The sequence below is a fragment of the Sturnus vulgaris genome, chromosome 8, assembly GCF_052056855.1.
Source record: "Sturnus vulgaris isolate bStuVul1 chromosome 8, bStuVul1.hap1, whole genome shotgun sequence".
NCBI lineage: Eukaryota > Metazoa > Chordata > Aves > Passeriformes > Sturnidae > Sturnus > Sturnus vulgaris.
In genome coordinates, this window is record NC_142250.1 from 23,963,996 (window position 1) to 23,989,795 (window position 25,800).

The following is a 25,800-nucleotide window of genomic DNA, read 5'->3' on the forward strand; positions in this document are numbered from 1 at the left end:
GATTGATAAAGATGAAAGAAGGAGCAGAGTATGGGGGGAGAGAAAGAAGAATATTAGGAATATAAGTATTTTTTTATAACTACACCAGCATTGTTTTTATGGTATTCTCACAGAGACCAAGCTGAAGATGTAAAGTTTAAATCCCACTGTAATTCAGAGCAAAAAAAAGGAAAGAGAGCAGTGCCTCTGACCTTGTACCTTACTTTCAGTCTCTGAGGACTAGAGAAGTAACTCATTAATATTAGAGCTAATGAAGCTTGATTTTCTCCAGATTTTTGGTTCAGTGTTGATTGACTCTCATGTCTGGAAGATGTAAATTGTGACTGAAGCTTGTTCTGCATTTGAGACATTTCCATGTGTCCTCTTCAGTGTATATTCTCTGGGATTTAAAGACTCCAGCTCATGCTGTAGTGCTTTTCTCAGTGGGTACCTCTCAGATGTCTCTCTGACCTGGACATCTATTTACTTGTAGGAACGTCCTGTCCCTGAGATTTCTATTCCTTTATCATATTTCATTTAAAAAAACCAATGGGTTCAAAAAATTAGATAGCATGGATTAGTGGGCATATATATATTGAAACATCTAACTTCTAATTAATTTCCTGAAGATTTTCACTGGAGATCCCATGATAGGCAGAGGTGTGGAGAGTGGCTTCCCTCGGTGTAGGGAGTGACTCCAATCAGAAGTGAAGCCCAAAGAGGCAAAGGGACTGATCAGCCATGCCAAGAGCCTCCTGCAGTGCAGACGAGCATTCCAGGGTGAGGGATCCCATCTCTCAGCAGGAGAGGCTGATGGACCAGCACACTCTCCCAGCATCACACAGATTGGAAACCAATAGAAATGAAATTGGAAGATACAGGCACAATCCAATTATGTGATAAGGAAACCAGGGTGGATAGAGACAGCACAGAGATAAGAGGGTCATGAAAACTAACAGAGCAATTTGGATCTGAGAAAGTGGATGCACTATTAACCAGATGCACTCAGCCTCACTGGATTGCCAGATGAGGCTTGGCCTTGTCAAAATACAATAAATTGGCCTCTTCAGCTTTCTCCACATTTAAGGTTCTGGCATGAACCACTTTAAACAAACATAGATTGATGGCTGAAGTATACACAGGAATGACACAGGACCAGGATGATGCTGAAATATCATTAAAATTGATGATTTTGGCTTGTTCGTCTGTCATCCTTAATACAGCATGGCAGTGCATCTGGAGACCTGACATTATCACACAACAATGTAGAGCCTTCTGGGAAGGGAAGTGCTAGAGCTGGAAGAAAGGCGCATGCAGAGATGCAAAACATCCAGGAACAGCTTTTGATCCTGAAAAAGCTGTGTTGTAATTCCAGGTGTCTGACAGGAATGAAATCCAGCCCTGGCCATTGTGTGCATTTGCTTGCAGAAACACTAACCTACAGCTGGGCTGTGGAAACAAAGGGTCAGGCACTGTCCAAGCCTCCTTAAAAGGTAATGTGTGGGAACCCAAGGCAAATGCACTTCGAGTTATTGGCCCAGAAGTGTAATTTGGAAACTGGGAATTTAGGTTATTAGAATAGAATTAAAGGAACTGGCTTTTCTTCCCTTTGGCTTTTTATGGAATCATAGAACAGCTTCTTATGAAAGAAGCCTTAGAGAGGATAGAATATTCAGTTGGAGTTGCACAGTTGGAATGAGCAACCAAAGAAAATCTTTACCATTACCCAGCAGCAGGAATGTGCTGGTAAAGAGAGTAAGAGAATGAGGAATTTGCATTTTTGTGTCTGACCATTTGTAACACCTGAAATAAGAACAGTAGTATATGTAAGAATATGTGGGTTTGAAACGGTGCAGGGTCAGCCATGTAGCTGGCATCCCTACGGGTGTATGGTGTATGGAAATTATGGAAGTCTCCAGAGTTATCAGTTCTTATTATCAGATTTCACAAAATGTGGACCAGCACTACATGAAAAGGTTGTTCAGTAGAATTAAAATTATCCTGGGGCATAGGAAGCCTCAGACTTCAAAGTTTCTAGTTATTTGCACATCATACTTCAGTTTTTTTCTTTTAATGAAAAAAATCTACCAGATTCTCAGAATCTTTCAATATGAAAGAACCTCAAAAAGTAATGATACTTGAGCACAATACTAATACAAAGACAATAAAGGGGAAAGATAAAATAATGCTCAATATTTGTCTTCCTAGTAAAGAAGCAGAGAGCGAGGTTGGATTTATATTTGCCTAGTTAAAAAATTTCTTCAGACCTAATTTTCTGTATTATTATTTTGAGGTCAACACTATCCGTTCTGTTCTCCAAAATGCACTTAAGGGTTATCAAGATAAGCAAGGATTGGATTGGATCCCTGCAGCCAGCTCATATATTGAGCATAGGGTAGAAGCTTTTCCTATAGATCTTTTCTTCACAAGCATGGAAAATACCACCAAAAAACCCCACAAAAATGACAGTTGTATTCATTAGGTATCATCCAAAATATATTGCTGTGAATGGAAAGTGCTTTGACTAGGACTGACTTAGCAACATGCACAGCCTAGGCCAGTATATTAGTCTAATGGATCAGCATTCAAATGCATTAATGAACAGATGGTTCCTGTAGAAGAGACTAATGCACTGGTTTTGGTCACCTTGTACTGGCCCTCATTCAAAGCAGGTGCTCAATAAACCAAGACTGGAAGCAGACCAAAATGAGCTGGCTTCTAACAAAACTAGGACATAGAAAAGGAGGAGACAATCCCTCCTTCTCTGTTTTCCAAGGCTACATGAGTGCATGCAATGACAGCTTTGCCCATGGTGACCAATCTCACATGTTTGTTACTGCTCCTGAGACACAACATCAAAAACTTTAACATAAGGATCAGGGGCACTGACAAGCTGAGCATGTCAATATGTAATTCAAGTTTTAGCTCCATTTTATACCCTCATGTTAATTTTTTAATAATTTTTTCAGCTTGATCTGCATCCAAAGTGGTCAAGCCCCAGCTAGAACCAGAGCTGCTATTCTGAATCCATTCCTGATCTGATTTTAAAGCAGAAAGATTAAATTCCTTGCCTTTAGGAGAAATCAAATAAGCCTGGCATCAAACCCTTTCACTGTCTAGGTTCCAAAATTACCTGCTACAGCAAGGAAAGCAACAGTAGTGGAGATCTTTGTGTGTTTTTACAGATTAAGTTATCCAGTGGTTAAACCTGGATTAAACTTCAGAGCAGAATTGCAAAATGAATCAGGGTCATGGCTTGTGCACATACGTGATGGTGCTAAAATTCTCTGGGGTTTCTTGTCTTCTGAAGTTTTGTCTGTGTTTGATCTGGAATAGGAAAATAGGGTCCATTCCAATTTGGAAAGAAACCCAGAACCCAAATTATATGAGTAAACTCACATCATGAGACTGAAATGCCCCCAAATACCCTTTTATCCTTCTCTTTCTGAGGATGGAAACTTTGACAGTCAGATGGGACTGGGGAAAAAAGATATCTCCAGATGGAAAATTATGAAAAGCTGAATTTGGCAATATTATTGAAGTGGACCCCTGGTTTTAATTATAAAGTTATAGAACAAGTGATAGCAAATCCATTACAGAATTTGAAATTATGTCCACCTTAGCTGCTCTTAAGCATTGTCAAGCACCCACTAATCTACAAGAAGAATCCACTCCAGTTTTCAGCTCTCAGGTTGAGAGGGCTTGCTCTTGCAGTGACCTGTTAATCTGCCCAGAAGACTCTCACAGCTCTTTTTCCAACCTTCTCAACCAGCCCTCTTTCAAGGGAAATTTTCTTGGTTGAAGCCGGCTTTTAAAATTATCTTGTTCTTTGTGACAACAGTTAGCAGTATTCCAGTGAATTACCTGGGAAGATTTATTTAGGATTCATAAGTCTTTATAGGGAAACTGTTAATAGAGCCAGTATTCTGCTGGCCTTGAAATACTGAGGTCCCGTAGTGCTTTGATTTGAGGCATTATAACCTGCAGGAGAAAATCTTGGCAGAAGGATAGAAAATTCATGCTTAAAACCTGCAGTTATTAAGTTACTTTGTGGACTGGCAGAATATGTTCGATTTCAGTGGCTAAAATGGTGGAAACAACAACCAAGGTTTGAGAAGCCTGAACTTCAGTATGGAAAAATAGTGCAGCTGACAATGCTGTCCTGCCTGACTTTAATTAATCTGTCACTACAAACATGACCCAGTTACCACAGTACAAATGTCAGCTTGTAATAGCTTTTCCCTAGAGTCCTCCTTAACTAGCGTTTGCCATTTACATTTGCTGGATGATGATGAAGAGCAGTTAATGAGCTCCATCTACTGCTGCACGGAGTGAATTGTACCAGCAGCTCCATCCCCAGCACCTCAGCCTGCCCTGGGAGAGGAGCTCCAGACACTGCTGCACCAGCCACTGGCAGGGGCTCTTAGCAGAACATTCACCTCTTTGTGCTTCTTGTCCTGTTTTTCTGTCTTCAGCTTTGCTGTACGTGGGTTTTCTTCAATTTATAATCTTTTAGGCGATTTCATTTTGAATTGCAGGGTAACAACGTGGGGCATCTTTTTATTCATTCTTCTTATGTTTTCCCATGCAAAAAGCCATAACAGTTCTCTTAAAATAATGAGCACAAAAAACACGAAGAGGCTTACAAAGCAGGAAAGTTTATTTAAGTTATTGTTGCACTCTTAATAAACAAGGCCACTGTGCTGAAAATGGGTACTCAGATTAGCAGATGGATTCCCTTCTCTTATGTTTGCCATATGTGTTGACTGGAGTATTCAGATGGGATATTTAGTTGTTCATGTCTTAAAAGAAATTATCTGATAGTGACTTGAAATGCCTTCTCACTTTATGAGAGGGTCAATGAACACCTGTTCTAAAATATCACCTTCCTTAGTATTTCCCTCTTGATTTAGGTGAAATATTTCAAATACTGTTAAAGTACCACAATTGGCATCACAGTAAGCAGGCTGCAGGAGGTACTTACCTAAAGGGTAGCTGAATCAGAAAAACACCAGGTAATTGATGAAGAGGAAAGGTAGCAAGGATTAATACCTTCGTATGTCTAAAATTAAAAAAAAAAAAGAATAAAATATTATATCTGATTAAATATCTCAGCATAGAATTTTATTTTCATAATACTTTTCCATTAAGAAATAAAACAATATCAAGGATATTGCTAAGGTCAGGGGTGTTTTTCTAGTTTGCACAATGCTTGAATACCTGTGTGATGGCTGCTGAATCAATTAAAAGACCAGGCTTGGAGATATTCCCCAAAGGAAGGAAAGTTATTCCTGAGGCTGGCTGCTGCCTTTGGATCCATGGAAAGCAGGGCACATCCTGCTAAAAACAAAGCAAACTACACAAGGATGCTTCAACAGTTCCTGTCATAAACCCCTTCACCTGCCTTGGGGCCCTCATTGTACGTCTGTCTCAAGGGGTCTCAAAATACAACATTTCTGAATTACAAGTCTGAGAAGGTGTCTGATTGGAAAACATTAAAATCAAAGTCAGAAATTCGGCTATCAACCAGAAAATGGTTGCCAAAAATCCCAGGTCTTTACATCAGATAGGAAACCAAAGTAATTTTCATTCCTGCAGCCTCAACTTTGGCCCCTGGTCTTTAGCACTGAAAGAAACTTCCCCAGCTCTAATTTTCCTCTGAGCTGTAGTGTTCAGTGAATTGTTCATGAATGCTCCTTACTTAGGGGAGCTTTTCTGACTGACTCCATGGGATTTGGGAGTTTCCAGGGAGAGAAACTCTATTTGAACAGGATAATTCAAATTATCTTCTTCATTCTTCATTCTTCAAACACTACACTGGAAATCCGTTGGGAACATATTTTATAACAAATTCATCTCGAACCAAGTTTTATTTTTGAAATTAGCAATTAATGCAGAATTATGCAAAGCAAAAGAATGAATAATCTGGCTGTGCAGTCAATGCTTTCATGAAAACATGGGGGACTTCAGTGTATAACACTACTTACAATTAGCACATCAGTGGGAAAACAGATCCTGTTTTCAGCTAGTGCACTTGTAAATAAATATGCTCAGACTTTCAACAGCGCTTAAAAATAATATGTAAGGTGAATTGTCTCCAACTTAATTGGAAGCTAAAAAACTAAATGCTTACTTTATGCCTGCAGTAAATGTTAATCCTAAATTTGGTGTTAACATGACAGGTAACTGTTTGAAAAGATCCAGGAGCAATGTAAACTTCAGATTTAAGAAACTAAGTACAAAGATTTAGTATTTGTTGTCTGTGAAGCTTATGGGAGAAAAAAATTGGAAAAAACCTGGGAGTCCAGTTTTACACCTCCAAGAACAAAAAGTCATATAGCCTGATTCTGAATAAAGAGTTTAAGGTTAAATATGCAGTAGCAGAACGTTAAATAAAACAATAGATTTTGTTTTTATTGTTGCTCATTAGCACAGGCAGCCTTAGTTTGATTTCTTGAATGTATTTACTTCCATATGAAAATGAGAATAGCCACAAGGTATCAAGAGGCACTAGACTGGTCTTGAAATTGCATTGCCTCAATAAGCTTGGCAAAAAGTATTACTAATATTAGCAGAGCAACAAATTTTCAGTAGTCAACCTTTAGAAAATAAAAATACTGAGGGAATTTTAGTGACCTAATAATTGTCTACCAGTGTGCAGTGATTTTTATGGATTTAGATGGGAGCAAGATCAAATCTGTCTCACTCTGGTATTTTACACTTTCTTCCTTCTTATGTAGCATGTTCTTCACAGGCAGCACCCTGGTGATAAGGTGTGTCCAAGAGTGTCCATGTTAGGGGAGCTTTTTAATGCATTTACATGTATGCAATGAGTCTGATCATCAGAAATGCCGAGATACACAGTGCATAAAAGCACATGCACACATTTATACCTACATATGCAACAGATACATATATTATGGTCAGGAAAAAGGTACAATAATAAGCCTTTAAACTTCCTTGCTTGCAGTGTAAGGCACAAGCTTGTAGTACCTGTCAGTGAAGTAACCACTTGGAAAGACTGTTTTGGTTTTTCATCCCCTGTAACCATTTTTTCATGTGGGTCATCATTTTATCTGTGTAAAGTTTTTCCTATTTTATTAAGAGCTATCACACATACAGGGTTTTCTTTTCTATTCAAGAATTTTTCCACCTTTATGTGAATTTTTTTTTTAACTGAATGCAGTTCAAGGGGATTTACTAAGCTGAAAATTAAGCATATCAAATTTTTCCTCTGCATAGTAGTTACCCAGGCAGTTTAACTGAGCAGAATACAAACGTCAGGATAAATTGCCATTTTCCATTAAGGATTGGTGAACAACTAAATCCTCGCTCAGGGAAATACATCTCTCTGGATGTAAACCTTATGGATCCAGTCTATTTCTGTAGTCTGCCCTGCACTTACTGAGAAAAGCCATTGATGACTATGGGAGTTCTGCCTAAAGATGTAGAGGGATCTTAACACGTATTTGTGACCTTACAAAGGTGAAAGGATTATTTGGTTTGTGTTTAGCTCATGTTTTCAAAACTGTTTCTTGATATGTAGCAAAACCACGTTGATCTGAAATTAAACATTTTCTTATATAATCTGGAATATGTATGGACTATGACAAAACAAGAAGGAACTGAGTACAGAAAGCAGAAAAGGAAAACAACATTTTATTTTTACATTTATTCCGTGGAGTTCAGAAACAAGTATAATATAATTCTTATTTTACAAAGTTGAGCATTAAATATATAAAAAAAGGACTTACTGGCCTTTGATAAGTAGTTTTATATGGGACATGCATGCTAATACAAAGTCAGTTTTGGATGACAGACATTTAAAAGCAGAAAAATGAGTTAACAGAATTTTCAGACACTCTTGAAAAGGTGGCATTTGTATCCCTTTATCCAAATGTACCTTCTCAATTTTTCTGCGACTTCCCCTCCCATGCCCACTTTCTAAACATTAAACTAATATTATAAAATAAATTATTTAGAAATACAAATAATAAACCCAATAAAGTACATTAATTATGATGAATGATAATGGGAAAGAGAATCTGGCATAGTTGTCTATGTGGTAAGGATTTTTAACATGGAAGCAATCAAAGATACAGAAAAGTCTTCTCATTATTGACATTGCTGAACTACACACACTGTGTTGGCTTCTCTCCCTTTTTCTGTCAATGCTGGTTTGTTTGCTTTTGTTTGAATCAGTCTCGTTCGTGTTGTCAGGGGCACTACAGCTGTTTGTCACTGCTGCCAGGACTCCATTCTTCTCTTCTTCATCATCATCATCATCAATAATCTGATAGGAACAAAACCGCAGGTACTTAAGTGCATGTTTCATCACCTGTTTACTTTAGAGCTGCAGCAAATGGGATTTTTCTTGTGACGACTCCTCTGTCTCACTCCTTGACTTCAAGGACAAGCTCTTACATGCTCCAGGCAGCTCCTTTCAGCTCTCAAAGCCCCCATTTATGGGGAAAACATTGACTTAAGCAATGCCATATAACAAAAACTTTTGAAGGACTATCAAGCAAATCTGGATTTGTTCAAATATGGACAAGGAACTTCACTTAAGATAACAGCAAATCCCTGAAATGCACAGCAGTAAACTGCCTTCTGCTCAGGGCAAATGCTGGCAAAGGTTAGTGCCCAGAAAGTGTGAAGGCAAACCTCAGCCTGGAGATGGAGAAGGTGGGGGAGCTGCCTGACCAGCCAGCTGAGCTGGTTGCACCCCAAATCAAAAACCCCAGGATATAACACACTCTCCTTGTGTGCAACTGGCTATTTCATTCTGGTACTTTGTGACTAAAAAATCAAATTACTTTAAAAATAGAAAGGGACAAGCCCCACCCACAGTTGATTCTTGTCAAGTCCTAAAACCCCTGCTTTAAGTTCAAAGTCATGCTAGGGTTAAGAATATTTTTTATGTGCTTCACTGCATCAAGACAGGTCTTTGGAGAATGTTGTATAAGCCTTCTGATGGGTTTTGTTTCTTTGATTAGAAATGGCTCAGAGCCATAAAGTTCATGTATTAAATTTTCACCCTTTGAAGTCAGTGGGTTTTCTGTTACTGGCTCAGAGGACACAGGATTAGACATCAGCTGCAGCTTCAGCTCTGAAACTTTCTTGGAATTTCTGGGGTATTTAGTTTGGCTTGGGATATTGCTGAGACACAAGGAGAAACAAGCTACAAAGACTGGCTCAAATTTTGTATCTGAACCAAACCTTATTATGTATACTTTGAGGAGGGGTCATTTTAATTCAGGTAGGCATACATATAATTATAATTTTCTCTTGATATTTTATTACCTCCCAAATCAGTAGGTGGAATAAATGTAAGACAAGTCTAAAAATATTACTTGTGAACTGTTGAATGCAGAATCTGTTTCTTCTGACCAACTTGCTTTTTCCCATTTGCATCGTGAGAAGAAACAGTTTACGCAAGGACAAACTTTCAAAAGGTTAAGACGTACATTCCCATGTGCAGCCAGACAAAAAGCTCATTTAGGTCTATCCCAGCTATTAAAGTCAAAGAAAGCTCATTAAGCCACCTAAGTAGTCTCCATGCCAGTATAGAATTGCTCTTCTACCCAAGGTGCATGTGTACAGCACAAGCCTTGAGTCTTCTTTATCTAAAATTACTGACACGCTTGAAAATTAAAGTGGAGTCAGGACAATGTCTCAAACTGCTGTGAATCAGTGAAGCAGAACAAATGGTGGTAGAAAAGGGATTATTACAGCTTTCCACTTTCAATTAAAAAAATGGGATATTTTATTTCAGAGATAAATGTAGCTCCACACAACCTATCAGCCTAAAAATACCCTGGCCAAAAACCTTGGTCATCTTCCACCCTGCCTCCCACACCTCCGAGTGAAAGGCTGGGATAAAAATCTGCCTATAAAGCATTAAGAGGATCAATCCATAAAATTCCAGTCTGAACCTTAAATAATCCCCAGGATAGTACTAAAATTCAAACCTCGAGTTTTTACTTGAGGCCTGACTCTGTTATAAATATCTCTCTTCTGCTTCAAAAATTTCAGGCAGCTGAAGGGAGTGCTGGGGATGGCAGAGGAGCCTTTGTCAGCAGTGCCTGGTACTTGAAATGAGGCACCAGAGCCACAGCCTAATGAATGCACTCAGCACTTCAAAAGTTAATAAAATAAAGGAACCTGACAGAAGAGTCCTGACTTTTCCCCCCCTGCTTTCATTTTTCATTACAACATCTGTACTTCAAAACCATCAGGATTTGGGGCATTGCTCAGTTTTAGGAGTCTATTTTTCTCTCAGGTAGGGCTGGCTACAAGATGTTCAGAATTAGTTTCATTTCAGAGCATGAAAGGACATTGTGTACGTGCCACTTTTCCTTTCTCACAACTGCATGTGAGCAGTTCCCAGGGGGCTGATGTGTTATTAGGCTGTTCTTGACTCCTTTCAGCTCCCCAAGGGGCAGTTCTTACTTAAGCAGAAAATACCATAAGCAGTGCATATGTACAGGATTCTATTTGCAGTGCAACAAGGCAGGGCTCTTGCAAAACAGAGGGGAGTTTACAGCAAAAGTGCTGTATCACATAGCTTGGAAAGGAGAGAGCTAGTCTAGAAGAGAACCATACCTGCTAATTTATAAAAAACTGAAGCCTTATAGAGTGGGTTTATCAAGGGACTTTTCCAGATTGTTATGGAGAACTGAGCATGATGAAAGACTGAGCTGCTTTACATTAAATAAAAAAAAAAGGAAATGGTGTTGTATGTTCAGATGTGGCTCCAATTTTAAACGTCATTCTAGGTTTTTTTCTGGATGCCAGCTGCCAATGAGGAAATGGCAGCTGGCACTAAGAAGGGCTCTGTTTAGATACCAAATTGATACCATCCAGGAAAGATGCTGTACATCATTCAAAAAGCACTGTCTATGACACCTGCTGCTGTGGTTGCTGTTTACACTAAGCAAAGTGTTTGCTGACATCCAAGAGCCAACAGAATTGAGGAAAGTTGTCACTTTCACTGGATAATAAAGCTGTTCAAGTTTAAAAATATTTCAACCTAGAGCTTTGCACATGTGGACCTTAAGTGGTGCTCATAAAGACTGCATGAACCTTGCACAGAAACACCACAGAGGCTGAACATCACATTGATAAAATTATTTTCAGTTTTCAAACTGTTCTCCATTCTGCCTTAAAGATGGAGATTTAGGTAAAAGACAGAGGAAACCCAAGGAATATTTCTGTGATTCATAAAAGGGTGCAATTAATGCCTTTGCACAACAGAGATGAAACTCAGGAGAGGCAGCCTCTCCTTTTAAGCAGCCTGTTGTTCTGGAAATGATGTGAATGGCACATTCTGCTTGACCTTCCTTGCAGCAAGTGGCTCCTCTGCTTTTGCCATTAGCTTTGAAGGTGTCTCTGTGGGTCCTGGTTCACACGATGTGAAACATTGCAAGAGAAAGGATATGATGAGCTCTTTCACCAGTTTATGTTCTAAACTGGAGATCTCAGGGGCTTCAGAAGGGTTTGATATGCCAGTGCCCAGCTTCTTCAAAGAGCAAAGTGGGAAGCAAGTGAGTACAACTAATTCCTATACAAGAGAGAGGGTGACATTTCCATTTCACCTCCTACGTTTATTTACATAATTCTGAGTGCAAATTTTCTATCAGCTCACATATGGGAATAACAAGCTGGGACGTGAGATTTCCAATTAACCTGTGTCCACAAGAGAATATGATAATGAGGACAACACATTTACAGTGACGATACTCACACATAAATTGCTAACTACCTGCTAGACAGTGACATGAGATTTTAGCTGGTATTTTTGCCCTTGTGATGTGTTTGTTTTTACAAGAAATGAGAAATACAAGGCAGGTGTGCCCTCTATGACACCCTGCTCAGTAAGCGGTGCTTGCCCTTGGCTACAGTAGGAAAAGGACATGACAAGCATTTTCTTTATTCTACAGAGTCAGAACCTTATCTAGGACTAAACAATAGTTCCTTCTCTTATATCCCTATCTTTGTGTGGGCAAGAAGTGTGTTTGGCTTGCTCGCCCACTCCTGATGCCCAGCAGAAGGCAGGAAACATGCCTAAAGTGTAAGACTACTCCTTTTGGTCATCAGGTTCATCACAAAAATTTCCCCTCTCATTTTGCAGCTATACCTCCACGTACTTCCATGCACATTTTTGAAGTCTGCAAATTCCCATGCCCACCCCTTCTGCAAGCATGAGTACCTGCTCCAGATGAAAGGGAATCTGACAGAGGCAGGTGAAGGCAAGGGCAGTATAAGTGCCCTTCACAGATCCAAAGATGCTTAATCATCCAAGCACTGAAACACTTTACTTTCTTACCTGAACCTCCAAGCAGCATTTTTCCCCCCCTACACTATGAGCAAAATGACAACCACTTACTTCACAAGATGGATACACTCACAGGGAGTTGTCACTGATGTTACCTTGCCAACAAAAATCACTTGGCTTTCCACTCAAATCCTCATTGGAAATGAGTGTTTGCCCATTTGCAGACAATCCCCTGATAGACTTTATGACATAAAACCCACTGGGCTGGCTCAGCTTTGTGGCCATTTTGCAGCCTTTCTCCACACATCTAGACCCAACAACAGCTTTTAACATATTCTCATGCATTTACAGGACGTGTCTTTCATCCAAACAGCCAAAATCTCATATTAATTAATGAACATAACCCCCCATACACACACATATTGCCCAATCTTCAAAAGGTTTTGATGTTTCTTCTCTTAAGCTCAATATCCTGTTTCTTGAGTATGTTGAGGAGCTTTGCTTAGGTATTTGTGATGCTCTGTTCTATTTGGCTTAAACAGTTAACAGTCTACCTTCTTCTAGACATTTATCCCTACAGCACTCAACCAAACTTCTGCCTTTTTTTTCCCTTTCCTTTTAGTCTCATTTTCCAAGTTTTACTTTTGTCTGTTAATCCAGAAATTTCATAAGCTGCTTAAAATTTTCTTTTTTATCATGCATATTAGGTTCAGTTCCATAATTAAAAGCTGCAAGACAATCACCTTTCAGCTTCCTTGTGATTTCTTTTTCCTTGCTTATGAGAGCACTGCTATACACTAGAGGTAGAAGATGTGACAAAACTTCTTCATGAACCTGTCCTCATTATTTCAGCAAGCACCAGACTCAAAAATACCTATGTTGATTTCATCCATTTTCATTTTAAGTGTATTTCATGGTATTTCAGAGTTGTGAGAAACTCTTTAGAGCCACAAAAAGCACTGTTATAGTAGTGATGCAGAAGGGAAAATGGATCCCAGCCTGACTTCAGGTGCAGCTGTTGAAAGAGAAGGTGAGAGCAGAAACCTACAGGGACCTGATACCCCCAGCACATGAAGACATCTGCCAGGAGACTGAATCATGTTCCATGCATGTGCAGCTTTCATAAATGGAATGTGATAAACTCTTTTTTTTTCCATATTGGAGTAGGATCAAGTCACCAAGCTCAGCCTAATTTTTGAACTGTGAGTAAATGCTATTGCCTGGGAGACAATAGTGCCTGTGGTTTATGTGAGACATCCAGAACATTGATAAATGGCCATGAAGCCCATATCAAAAGAGAGAAGGAAGAGTGCTTCAGTTTGTTTGGTCTCTTCCAAAAAAGCTCCAGGTATACAAATATGTTTTCTTTTTCTCAAGATTATTATGTTTCCCTGTTCTAATTCTAAAAAAGAAGCTACCTTAAACACATTTACCATTAGTGCTAAAAGAATTCATTCTTTTTAGTAGGTGTAATTTAAATCCAATTTGTAGGTCAACAACCAAATAATTAAAATACCTTTGGAAGTTCCTTTGAGCTGAGTTGGTGCAGAGTGCAGAAATGAGTCACAGCATACTCTAACAATGCTCCAAAGATGAAGCTGAAGCAGATACCAAGGTACACATCAATTGCCTTAATAAAGCAATTAGCATTTGGGAGTGAAGTCCTGGCTCCCATCATCAGTGTTGTCATTGTAAGGACTGTGGTGACACCTGTGGAATGGAAAAATATATGTTCTAGTGTAACACAGATGGCACTGAGGGCCTCTACTGCAAGGGCCCTACTGCAGGAGAGTTTTCCCTCCTAGACCTGAAACTCCTAGGATGCCATAGCATTTGATGGGTCATGGTTTTGGAAGAAGACTTTCAAAATTAACGTGTGACTCTGAACTTAAATGCTTAAAAACAGCAACGGAAAATGTTAGCAAAGCTGAGAAGACTAGAAATTAAAATGAGAGAGATTTTGATGTCATGGAATGTATATTTATGATTAACACATTATTACTGCAAATCTATGCAAAAGGTCCCTCTAAAATACTCAGATATCATTTTGCTCAGTGTGGTTGCCCACTGGCCTCATTCAATGTGAAATCCTTCTTTATTTCCTGTTCTGTAGGAGTGTTTTTTCCATCCCACCTGCAGCCTGATCAAACCTGATTTGCATTCTTTCCCTTTCAGAATATCCTTTATTTGAAATTAATTATATTTAATCTCTTATAATTCTCTTGTTATTCATGTGTTAATTAGTATGTATCATTAGACCTCACAAAAGCCTCACAATTGTCTGTGCATGCCATGTATTTGAATATGTTTAAATTATTTCCAAAATGACAGTTTTTGCTTTGCTTTCAGCAGCTTCCCCTGCCTATAAGTCTCCTTCCTGTAGCTGCCAAAGGCATTTTTCTTAGTTAAAGAATAGCAAGGCTTTAAGGGGAATCCACATGATTTACAGAGTATGGAAAACCCAGAAACTAACTCCATAAAACCCAGAAATGTTTGCAATTTCAGGAAATGGATGCCAAGTACATGTAATAAAGAAGGCACCTTAATGATCCAAGCCTTGGCTTGGGTTGGTTTATCAGCTTCTCACCTATGCAGATCCTGGCTGGAACTGATGTCTGGCTTATCCAAAACGATACCCAGGAGAGCACCACCAGAAGGATTGATGGTACATATGTCTCTAATATGAAATACAAGATGTTTCTCTTGAGTTCAAAGTGAAACACAAGTTTTGGGTAACGTCCTGTGGAAGGAGCAGGGAAAAAAACATTGTGAAGGTGAAATTCATGAAAAGATCTTTGAAATAACAACCTGCATTACTTTGGTGCACTACAGTGTGATAAGAGCTTAACAAACAAGCTTATAAAAATTAAACACGGCACTGACAAATTCAGATTGAAGACTCTGAACTGAAGGAAACAATCAAATATGTAACATTCAGTCACCATATGCAGTTTTATTAAAGACACCTTGAATTGATATTTAAATGAGGATTAGTGAAGGAAAAAATAAATCCATCAATGCATGAAGAGGATGTTTCATTATATAACACAAGGCAAGGAAATTTGAAAACACATATGGATTTAGCTGTCACTATTCATAACAATGAGAGAGCTACTATACAAACTACAGCAGTAAGGTTTGTCATTTCATGAAGGTGGTGCAGGTTTAACTATCTCACACATCCAGTTTATTTTTCTTTTGTTTTCATTTACTATTGCTCAAGATGTGGATTGAGGGGACCTGCTCTGAAATTGCTGACCTACCTCTTTTATTTCATTTAAACCCAAGCAGTATCTTTGCATCCTCAATCTATTTTTCCTTTGTATTAGTGCATTAGAGTGTTTGTGTTGCTCTGAGCAGTGTCACTGTTGTGGCATAAATTGTTTCTAAATGAATGATTTCCAGAAGATGAACTTTTGGGATCACAGAGTCAAATACAGAACTGTGTTTCATAAGGGGACAGCACACTCATAAGCAAAGCCTGAATTTCTTATCCAGCTCAGTAACTGAGCAGAATTCGAATGTGTTGAACCACACGACCTGAAATTGTTATAGGTTCAATGCATTATAGGAAAACAAAATCTTGCTTTTTTAATGGGCAGAAATGACTTCTTGTTCTGAAGTTCCAGGTTGCAAATTAAGTGTTATTAAGTTTTTACAAAACCATTTCAATGCCATTTGCATGTCAGTGAAATATCAGTGAGAGACTAATGCTCTGTAGTCAGACAGCTTTGGCTTCTGCTATTTTAAAGCAAAACCTATTCTCTGGCACCAGTGTTTGCTTCCAATACTGCCTGCTGAGAGTCAGGTCAGAACTATAGAACAGTGAATTCACTTTAGCAACAACTATATAGGCACAGACAGGCTATTTGTGCATCCCTCAGGTGTGCTGTGAGACACAAAGGAGAGCACTTTAAAAAGCTTGAAGTGTAAGCAGTGGTTGCCAAGAAATGTCTTATTGCTCCCAGATGAGAAAATGGATGGCTAAATTTCCATTCTTGAAAGCATTTGTATACATTGCATCAAGAGACCTTTAACAGGATTTTTAAAGCAGAAAGTATTGCAAGATTATGTAGTCTGACCCTAATCAGAAGCCATTAAATTTCCTTCATTATCCCTTGCTTTGAACTAAATCATTTTGGTTGGAATAGAGCCCACCTTTCACACAGACATGAAGACTTAGTTTGAGGATATCTAGACACACAGCATCCACCATTTCTCTCAATAAATAATTCTGTTTCCTAAGAATGAATGCCTAATTTCTAATATTGACTTGTTTTCTGCCACATAGACCATCTCTTCCTTACTGAACTGAACAGTCTTTGGGTAGTCAGTTCTTTCTCCTTCTAAAGGTAAAAACACACTGTATTTAGGGTTCTTCTTTGTAAAGTCAGTTTACTGAGATCCTCAAGTGTCCAACTGAAAGAAAGGGTACAAACATTACACTTAAACTATCTCCATGAGGCAAGAGGTACAAACATCTTTTACACCATTATCAGCATTTTTACTTGAAAACAGGGACATTACACCAGCGTACCTCTACCACAGCTGTGACTTTTACCAACACAGCTGTTTCAGCAAATGCCATTTTGCTCACCAAAACTGATTTTAAGTGTATGCAGACCAAAGTGAAGCACTCAAAAGTCAAGGAGTGAAAAACTTAGAGATGACTGTGTGACCTTACTTTGTCTGTCTGCACTCATCTGTGCTCTGAAATGAGCACAGTGCAATGGAAAAGCACTGAGTCTGTGCAACAAAAGCCTACAGCACAAAGCACATTTAGGGAAAGAGAAGTGAATACTCCACAAAAGCTGTTTGTGTAGTGCTGCTGTGCTGACCACAGGGAAGGATGTGTTGCCACGTGCTCAGCAAAGGGGAGTGAAGAGACCAGACCATCCTTCCTGCAGAGTGCCACAGGCACCTGGGATTTCCTGTGGTTCAGCCTTAGAAGAGCTCATTGTTAAGAAGGAAAACTCTGAAACAGCCAATACAGCCATACAATAACACCCTCTCCTTGTTAGTACCCTTCAACTGTATCTCTGTTTACCTCAGTAGAAAAGTCAAGTGCCTACATGGGAGGTTGGTTCAAAATATCAATTTTAAAAGCCACAGTTTGAAATTTCCAAGTTTAGACAAGTCCTTTGAATATTCTGGTGTTATTATTTTTTATGATGCCAGAAATTTCTGAAGTAATGTGAACAAAGAGAAATAGAGACGTAACAGTTTATAGCTGAGTGGCTTTTTGGAGAACAAAAAAGAGGTATTTCTCTAACCTTAAGGCTTTCTTCTTGCCAGAATCCAAAGGCATATCATGGACATGATAATAGTAGTGTCAGCATTTCTCTAAAGAGTTCAGAAGAGCTTTTATAATGGAAATTTTGAAGCAACCTATATATAGAATTCATCAGAGCTCCTCCTGTAATAAACTGAAGGAAGCAGTAGTCAAGAAAAAGTATTCAGTGCATACTTATCATGCTAAAGAAATGAGCAATGGGATAAAATGAAGATAGGGAAATATTGCAGTCCCTTTTTCATCTACACCACACATGTACCAAAAGTTATCATCTTTTAAAAGAACAGATTTGCTGCTCCTGTTGCGTGAGCTGCATACAAGAGAGTAATGCTGTACCTCATTGCCTTTGACTGGCATATCTGAGACCGTGGTGCCACCAGCTAGATCAAAATTGAAACAGGTTCATGAAATCCTAGTCTTGACTTTACTAGAGTTACCTCTAGTACAGCTCAAATTAACTCCTGAAAACTCAAGTTTGCCACTTGCTTGCCAACAAAATACTTGCATTAAAATGAAAATATATTTTTTCTTTCAAGTTTCTGGCCCATGATGAATGTCATCTCAGTGTGACACTGCTCTGATTTAAATTTGTTAACATGATAGAAATAATTTCTGTGCAGATATCTAACTGCAGCAAAGGAACAGCATTAGCACTTACCAAAGTATTGGATTACTCTGTGTAACAGTTTCTCAGACGAACATGAACTTAAATGACTGTCAATATATACACTCTAAACACACCACAAGGTGAGGTATTCTACTTAGGTGACCCCACAGCAAAAGAACATTAAGCTGAGTGATTTGGGCTTTATAGAATTTAGGAGAGCAGAAGCACTGAAGTAGACAGTAGCTCTAACTTGTAGATGAAGAACAAACCCAAACAGCAGATGAGAGCCTCCATACCTACTCTAACTCTCTCTACTGCTAAGTACCCTAAAAAGTAGAAAAAGGTCCAGCTGGCCACTGTTGTTAAAGTGTCATAAAACTTGTACCTGCACAGGCTCTTTCTCAGTAGCTGAGCAGGCCTAGGGCTAGGTCTAAGTCAGATCTTTCTGAAGGCAATAAAAACTAGTTTATGTCATTTTACAACTTGCCAATGAAATTTGGATTTTGGCTTTTAAAATTATATTCTAATTTATGGTTCTGATTATCGGACACTTTGTATAGACTTGCCACTGATGATTCTGTCAACAATGACTATTGCTGCACTGCTTGAGAAATACATAAGCCTAAAGAAGCTTCCTTTTCACCCTAGGTCATTCATTTTCAGATTATCCCATTTTTCTGTGGTGTCTGTTCCCAGCTGATGGCAGAATGCTGCACCTTTGAATTTTCTGCAGCATCTCTGACTAGTGAATGGTAACTAAGGAAGGACTGATTCTCTATAAATACTTTCAGCAGTTCCTAATTTCCACTCTGAGTGTTTTGGGATGGGACTGTCTTCCCCACAACCACTTTCTGCTGAACTCTACTCCACTAAGAGGCTGCTCCACATCACTCTTTACGTAAGAAACACTTTGGTGTCCTGCACAGGGGTGTGCAGCCAGGCTCAAAGAGCATCCTTTTCTCTCTCATGAATTATTTATGCTAACCCCTTGGGTGTCTGCTAAAATGTGTGATGTACAGCTCACACAAGCACGTCAGTGTAGTTCTACCAATGCATCATTTCCTTCTCATCTTGCCTCAGGACAGAGGACAGGAGAGCTTGAAATAGAAGAATAGAAGACTAGAAAATAGAAAAAATAGAAAAAATAGAAAAAATAGAAAAATAGAAAAAATAGAAAAAATAGAAAATGTAGTTTTCGATGTGCAGGTTTGTTATTGATTATTTATAATGAACATAGGCAGTGAGTAATCAGAATGTCCCCACTTTTACACATTAAATAAGTTGGGCAACTGAAATGCAATTCTCCGACTGCTGCAGGATGCTAATGTGCCAATATAAATTGCTAATATGTTATTACAGCTCCTTTGCCCCTCCCTCAGAGAAAAAACAGTCTTCTGTTCATAGTCTAGATCTTACAAACTAGTTCTTTCTTTTCTTACTTGCTTTTCAGAGATGAACTAAAGGAAGTGAAAGTTCAGGCCAGGCTTCTCAACATGTGTTTCATCTTCATGAAAATGCTTTAAAAAAACAAGTTTGAAATTCAGACTTACTAAGAATGAAACAAACCCTTTCATGTTGTGCATGCGTGCACATATATATTTATCCACTTTGCTTACCAAAACCCCAAACAAACATAAAAAGCCAATAAAACCACAAAAAAGTGAAAACAAACAAACAAAAAAAAAAAAAAACCAAAACCAACCAAACAAAAAAACCCAAACAAACAAACAAAAATTATGCCACTGAAAGTTTTCCAAGTGTTCAGGTATATTTATGTCTATGCCATAAAGAACTTCAGAGGAGTTAATAAAAGAATGACTTCTAATATCCTTGATATTCTTTCCATTCATTGCATTTCCATGTGGGTTCATGTTACTGTAACTTTTTCAAAATTTCCAAAACTGTTTTCTTTCTAAACTGTTCTACATTGCAGCAGTATCTCGGAATTGACTCATGATGGAAAACATCAACTCAAGTGGAAAAGCTTGTTTACAAAGAGGGATCCTATGAGCTCAGATAAGTAAATTGGACATAACATAATAACAGATAAATATGTATAGGTAATTGTTTGAATTTTAAGTGAGGCTGACTGAAGACCCACCAGGTAGGATTATTTCTGAATACAGCTCTGGAATTCTTTGTGAGCCTTCCATATGCTCTCAGAAGTAACAATTGGAGAGCAATTAGAGACAATAAAAGAACTGATAATGGGAATAGGGGAAGATATTCAGTGCACCCTACCTCAAAAGGAAAAGTACTGAAAAACCTAGAAAAACTTGATTATTAACTAAATAATCTCCTGAAGCTTGGAAAATTGCAGATGAGCCTGTAGGACAAAGCAAGGCTTCTATTTAGAAAGAGACCATGACTGATGAACACACACTCTTATACAAACTTTATATAATCTGTACATAGTTTGCATACATTTTGACTTCAGATCACTAATTCTAAATGAGAGCAGCTCCTCACAGGCTTAGCTGTGACATCCCCCCTGAAAAGCTGAGAACATGCAGTGGCCAGGGGGCCACAGAGCTTCAGCACTGCACAGCCACACCAGGGCTGATGGGCCTCTAGCCTAAGGAGGCTGGAGCAGGGTTTGAGATAGACATCAAAACCCTGGCAGCAACTGCAGACAGAACAGCAGCCAGCAACCTTTGCAGTCTTTTTAACAGAGCAAACATCTTGTCTTCGTGCATCAAGGAGCAGAGATTTAATGTGTGCTTCTGTCTCTTCTTTCCTTCTGTTCTGCCAAACAAACCATTCGAGTATGCCAATTTGTTAACATTTTCAAAGTGGGGACGTGCACCAAGAACCTTGCCTGCCTCTGGGCTGAAGACAGCATTAGACCAGACCTGAGCAAGCTGAGCCTCTTCACTCCTGCTGCTGCCAAGGACTTGACAGGAGGGCTGAGCAGTGGGTGCAAGACTTAAGGAAAAGCGCTGGGAAAAAAGCTATCAACAGCCAACTAGCATGAAATTTTAATTTATGTTTTTGCTTCTTTCTCCAACTAAAAATGGAATTTGAGATTAATTAGCTATCACTTGCTGTGAAAACAGAAGCATTTATCAAGTAGGAACACATTAGGTCTGTCCTGTGCCCAAAACTGTTCCCTAACATGATGACATGCCCTGAGTGTGTTAGGAGTGGAGTCAGCATGTTGGAGAACAGGATTAGAGTTCAAAAATATCTCACCAAATATTATAACCCAAGTAAAACAATGGAAATCAACAAGTATGAAGTCCAGCAATCAGATGGGAATCACCAGCTCCCAGAACTCAGGGAATATGTGGTTACAGAGCAAAAAAGAAGTCAGAGGACTAGAAGGAATCACTAGCTGAACAAGGTCAAAATTGCATGATAATTCTCTGAAAGAAAGGCAAATATCAGCCTAGAATGGATAAAGAGGAACAGACTCCATGGAAAACATTAAGTAAACCTTTCCATCCTCAGAGGATATCTAAGGGAACTCATTTTTGGGTGCTGCATACCAGCAAAGAGGTGAGAATTCAATGGGAGAACAATAGCAAAGACAGTATATCTAGAAAATTGAGAAAATTGCTTATATGAGTTTTAAAAAGAGGAAAAATGTTGGTTTAAGGAAAGATGTATCAGTCCTGAAACAGTGAAAAGGCTGCTGAAAAAATAGCAGGACATTCATCTTCAATATCCACATAATGGGTTTGAAATGCAGCAAGGGAGATCAAGATTAGGCATGAGGAAAATATGCGTGTAATAAACACCAGGAAAAAATCATCTAGGGAGGCTGTGAAGCAGACACTTTGGAGGTTTGTCTGACTTACTCCTAGAAACATCTGTCAGGAAGTAGGCTGCAGATATAGATGGCCTTGCCTTGTGACATGAGAATAGATTAAATGAATTTTTAAAATGTATTTCAGCCTTATTTCTATGACTATTTATACAAAAAGCTGCACTGTAACAGTCCTTCAGTGCTTTTATGTTTTTCCAGTAAGAAAGCCAGCTTTTATTTTAGCATTTATTACTCTGAGAATGCAGGTGGTGTTGGCTGGACAGCTGAAATAAAAACCCAGCACCCACTGATGCAGATAATATGGTCTGGGAGTCCAAGAGTTTATCAGTGTATGAAGAATAAGGACTAGAGTTAAAGATATGCAGGAAATGGTTCTAACAATTAAATTACCCATGTAATGCAAAATGAAATTGTTCTGTACCAAAACAAAATCAACACCAAACCATAGCCAGAAATCTAGCTAAAGTTATTCAAAGTGACTTACTATTATGTGATTACAGTAATATGATTACTATTATGTGATACATGCTGTTCTACAAACAAGATTAATCCACTGTGTCCTTTTCTTAAATTTACTGAAGTTACTTATGCAGGAATTTTGCTGACTGCATTTTAAATTTGGCTCTGTCAGTGGCTGTACGTGGGTTTTGCACTGCTGTACAATATTTCACTTGCACAGCAGCTGCACTCTCTGTTCAAGTTCACAGAGTATCAAACCCTGATTGCTTTTTATGCTGTGTTAGGAAATATTGCACACAGGTCTTCTCTCATAACTTTAGCTTTAGCCCTTTGAACTGTAGTGATTATAAATAGCTATTATTTATAATGTAATTGTTCTTTATAAACTACTCTCATAACTATTAATGGCACTGAGGACATGCAAAGCATCATTTTTCATTTCAAAATTGATTACGCAGCTCCATAATCTGGTTGCTTTTTTCTTTTAATATAGCCTACAGTAGGCACTGCTCTCCAAAAAAACCTGTAGAAAATAGCACCTAGTTCAGAATGTCTCAATAGAAAATTAAGAGGATTAGGAGATTAAATTTTAAAAGTACTGCATAACACTTGATAACATGGCTTTCTTGAACAGGAAATCTGAAAAAAGCAGGTGTGAGAAATATAAATCTAATTAACTTGTGTGTCTTAAAATGTATAATTACAGCAAAAAGGGCCTTTTGACTTCATACATGATTCCTGCCAACACAATAGGAGGAAGAAAGCAACATTTACTGGGAGTACAGTTCATCTGATCATGCCTCTTCAACTCTAATTGGAAACAACAAACAAGACCAAAAACCAACCAACGAAAACAAAAAAAACAAACAAAACAACCAATTTTTTTTGTCTTTAACCTCCTGATTCTTTGATAGAATATGACAGGAATTAAGAATGTTTCCTCTTCCACTTTCCTGTATGGTGACCAGGTCCCAGTACCCTTCTGGGCAGAACAGCAGTAAAAGACTATTCCTCTTTGATTGAACTTGATGCTGCTTACCCAGAAGCTGTAAAGAGGAGGAAGGCAAGCAGATGTCACTTACATAAGTAGCAAGAAACTCAGTGATCCTAGAGCCTGTTGGTATGCATTTAATTTTTGCTTTTACATCCATTTAGAGAACTTCGACTTCTTAGCCTGAATTAATACCTGAAATTAGATCACAAGTTTCTCTGTGTTGTATTATTAAAACAGAAATACCCAATAATGGAATAGAGAAACTATATTTCTGTGATTCAGAATTAGAACATGTCCTCTGGTGGAACTGCAGTTTTGAAGGACGTGTGTATTTCGATTTAAAGATCACATCCTTGCATGGGTGTGCTGGAAAGAGAAGAAGAGAAACCAGGTACACAGTGAGGAGCAGCAATGAAGGATCTGAGAGTAACTCAAAGAACAAAAAGGTTTGGCAGGTCTTGAAATCTCTGAATCCCTTTCCAAATCTCTGAAAAACAAACAAGAGCACACTGTTCCCTGAGGTTAAGTCCTGCAGTTAGAGGAAACTTACTACAGCAGTTTCAGCAGACGAGCAGGTCTGGAAATGCTCCTGACCCTTCCCTGGGCAGAGGAGCCCCAGGTCCAGCAATCTGCTCCCTGCTGCCCACCAGGCTGAGCTGCCACAGAAACAGAGCAACTCCTGCAAGAAGTAGCCATGAACCTCAAATTCCTGCAGCTGTGAAAGCACCCAGCATATTCTTGGAATTTCCACAGATGAATAGAGGCTTTTGACTTGCCTTATAAAGCCAGGATGGCTGATCTGAGCTGGGTACTCCCAGGTCCCTGGTCTGTCTCCAATTTAAATGCCCAATTACATGCTCCTCTTCCTTCACAAGAGCTCTCCCTGACATTATGTGGAAGGAGCAGTAGATTCCTGTTTATTATTCTTTAGATAATGTGTAGCCTCCAAGAAAATGCTCAGTCTTTACATTAGCTTGCTCTCTGCTTGGAACTTGGGAAGTATTTATGGCTTCAAGAACTTAATTATGAGAACATGAAAACTGTCAGCCTAACAGAAAGCAATGTGCTCAGTTTCTTAATGCTGCTCTGTTTCCGAAGACACAGTTCAAAGTGCACCCAGGAAGTGTTACAGGGGTGTTTGTACCTGTCTCGTACACGGCTTCAGTTACAGAGGTGAAGTGGTCTTCTACTGTGTACTGTGCCAGCTGGAGTGTGTCCAAACCTCGAACTGAATCATTTCCTCTGGTCCAGTAAAATGTGACATCATTGATGTTATAACCCCCTGTAGTGAGACACAAGCCAACAATAGTGTTTATTTTACACAATAATTAATTTGTGCTGAGCACACTTATGGTTCAGCTGTTTCTTATTTCTGTTCCTGCAAGTACAATTAGACATAAACAATGAAGGGGTTTGGCAGATTGTAATGCCTGTTCATGACAGAATTTCCAATAACATGCAAAGTCTTGTAAGTTAAAAGCTGACAGTTTCGGAGGTGGTCTCTTTATATCTTCTATTTCAGTATAAATGACAAACTAATAAAATAGATTAGTACCACCTGGTATTCTAAAGGCAAAAGCTACTAGGCTCTGAGAAAACAGAGCATTTATGAATTACTGCACTTGCTTGCATTTTGACAGCACATTAAATGTGCCGTGTGTTGCATCCTAAGATGCTGTTTCTCAGGGCAGTCTTGGTCCTCATTCCCATAGGGATGAGGGGATGAGGAGAGCAGCAGAGCTGCTGCTCCCTGGTGCTGTGCTCCAACCTGAGCTTGAATCAGCACTTGGGACAAGGTTTTGGCTGAGGAGCTCGGGTACTTGCCAAGGACACCAGCTTAGAAGCTGATGTTTCTGCAGGCTCAACAGTGTGGCACGCTCCAGGGGCCCCAGGAGGTTCCCTCTTAACCTTCAAGCAGTAATTAGGAGCTGGATGAATCATCTATCAGAAAGCAACTGTGTTTTGCACACACTTGTCAATGTGCAGCACAATCATAGCTAAAATACCTCTGTAGCTTTTCCCCATTATATAAAAGGCAGCCACTTTACAAACTAGTGTATATGATTAATTCAAGATTATGTTAATGTAATTTACATGTTAACAGGGAGCATTTGAGCATCTTTTTTTCTTTAGCTTACTTGGATCAATCATTCTTGTATTTGACAGATTTATATTGTACAAGTTAATAGCTCAGCTTAGGGAACAGAAACATGAGCTGATGATTATTTTTAGACTTCAGTCAGCTGTAAGTAAATTACAGTGAGACAATAATGCAATACATTGCACAAGGGTATATGCTGCAAAAAGAACAAAGCTCTAGAATCACAGAAAATAAGAGTTGTATTAAAACAAAACCAAAAAAAGGTGCCTTTTAATATTTTTACGTTATTGGGGTTTTTTCTTGCAATGACAAAACAGAACT

At 38.8% G+C, this 25,800-nt stretch overlaps 1 protein-coding gene across 2 annotated transcripts in view; it reads right to left on the bottom strand.

Moving 5' to 3' along the window:
* Positions 1-7,609: 7,609 nt before the first annotated feature.
* Positions 7,610-25,800, bottom strand: part of LOC106858981 (gamma-aminobutyric acid receptor subunit pi-like) — a 45,929-nt gene continuing 27,738 nt past the window's right edge. For both annotated transcript variants that reach the window (XM_088169180.1, XM_088169181.1), the window contains exons 7-10: positions 24,523-24,660; positions 14,844-14,996; positions 13,773-13,966; positions 7,610-8,272 (exon numbers count right to left, since the gene is read on the bottom strand). In XM_088169180.1, the coding sequence (XP_088025306.1) occupies positions 7,958-8,272; positions 13,773-13,966; positions 14,844-14,996; positions 24,523-24,660 (800 nt within the window). In that variant the 3' untranslated portion in view covers positions 7,610-7,957. The remainder of the gene's footprint in view (positions 8,273-13,772; positions 13,967-14,843; positions 14,997-24,522; positions 24,661-25,800) is intronic.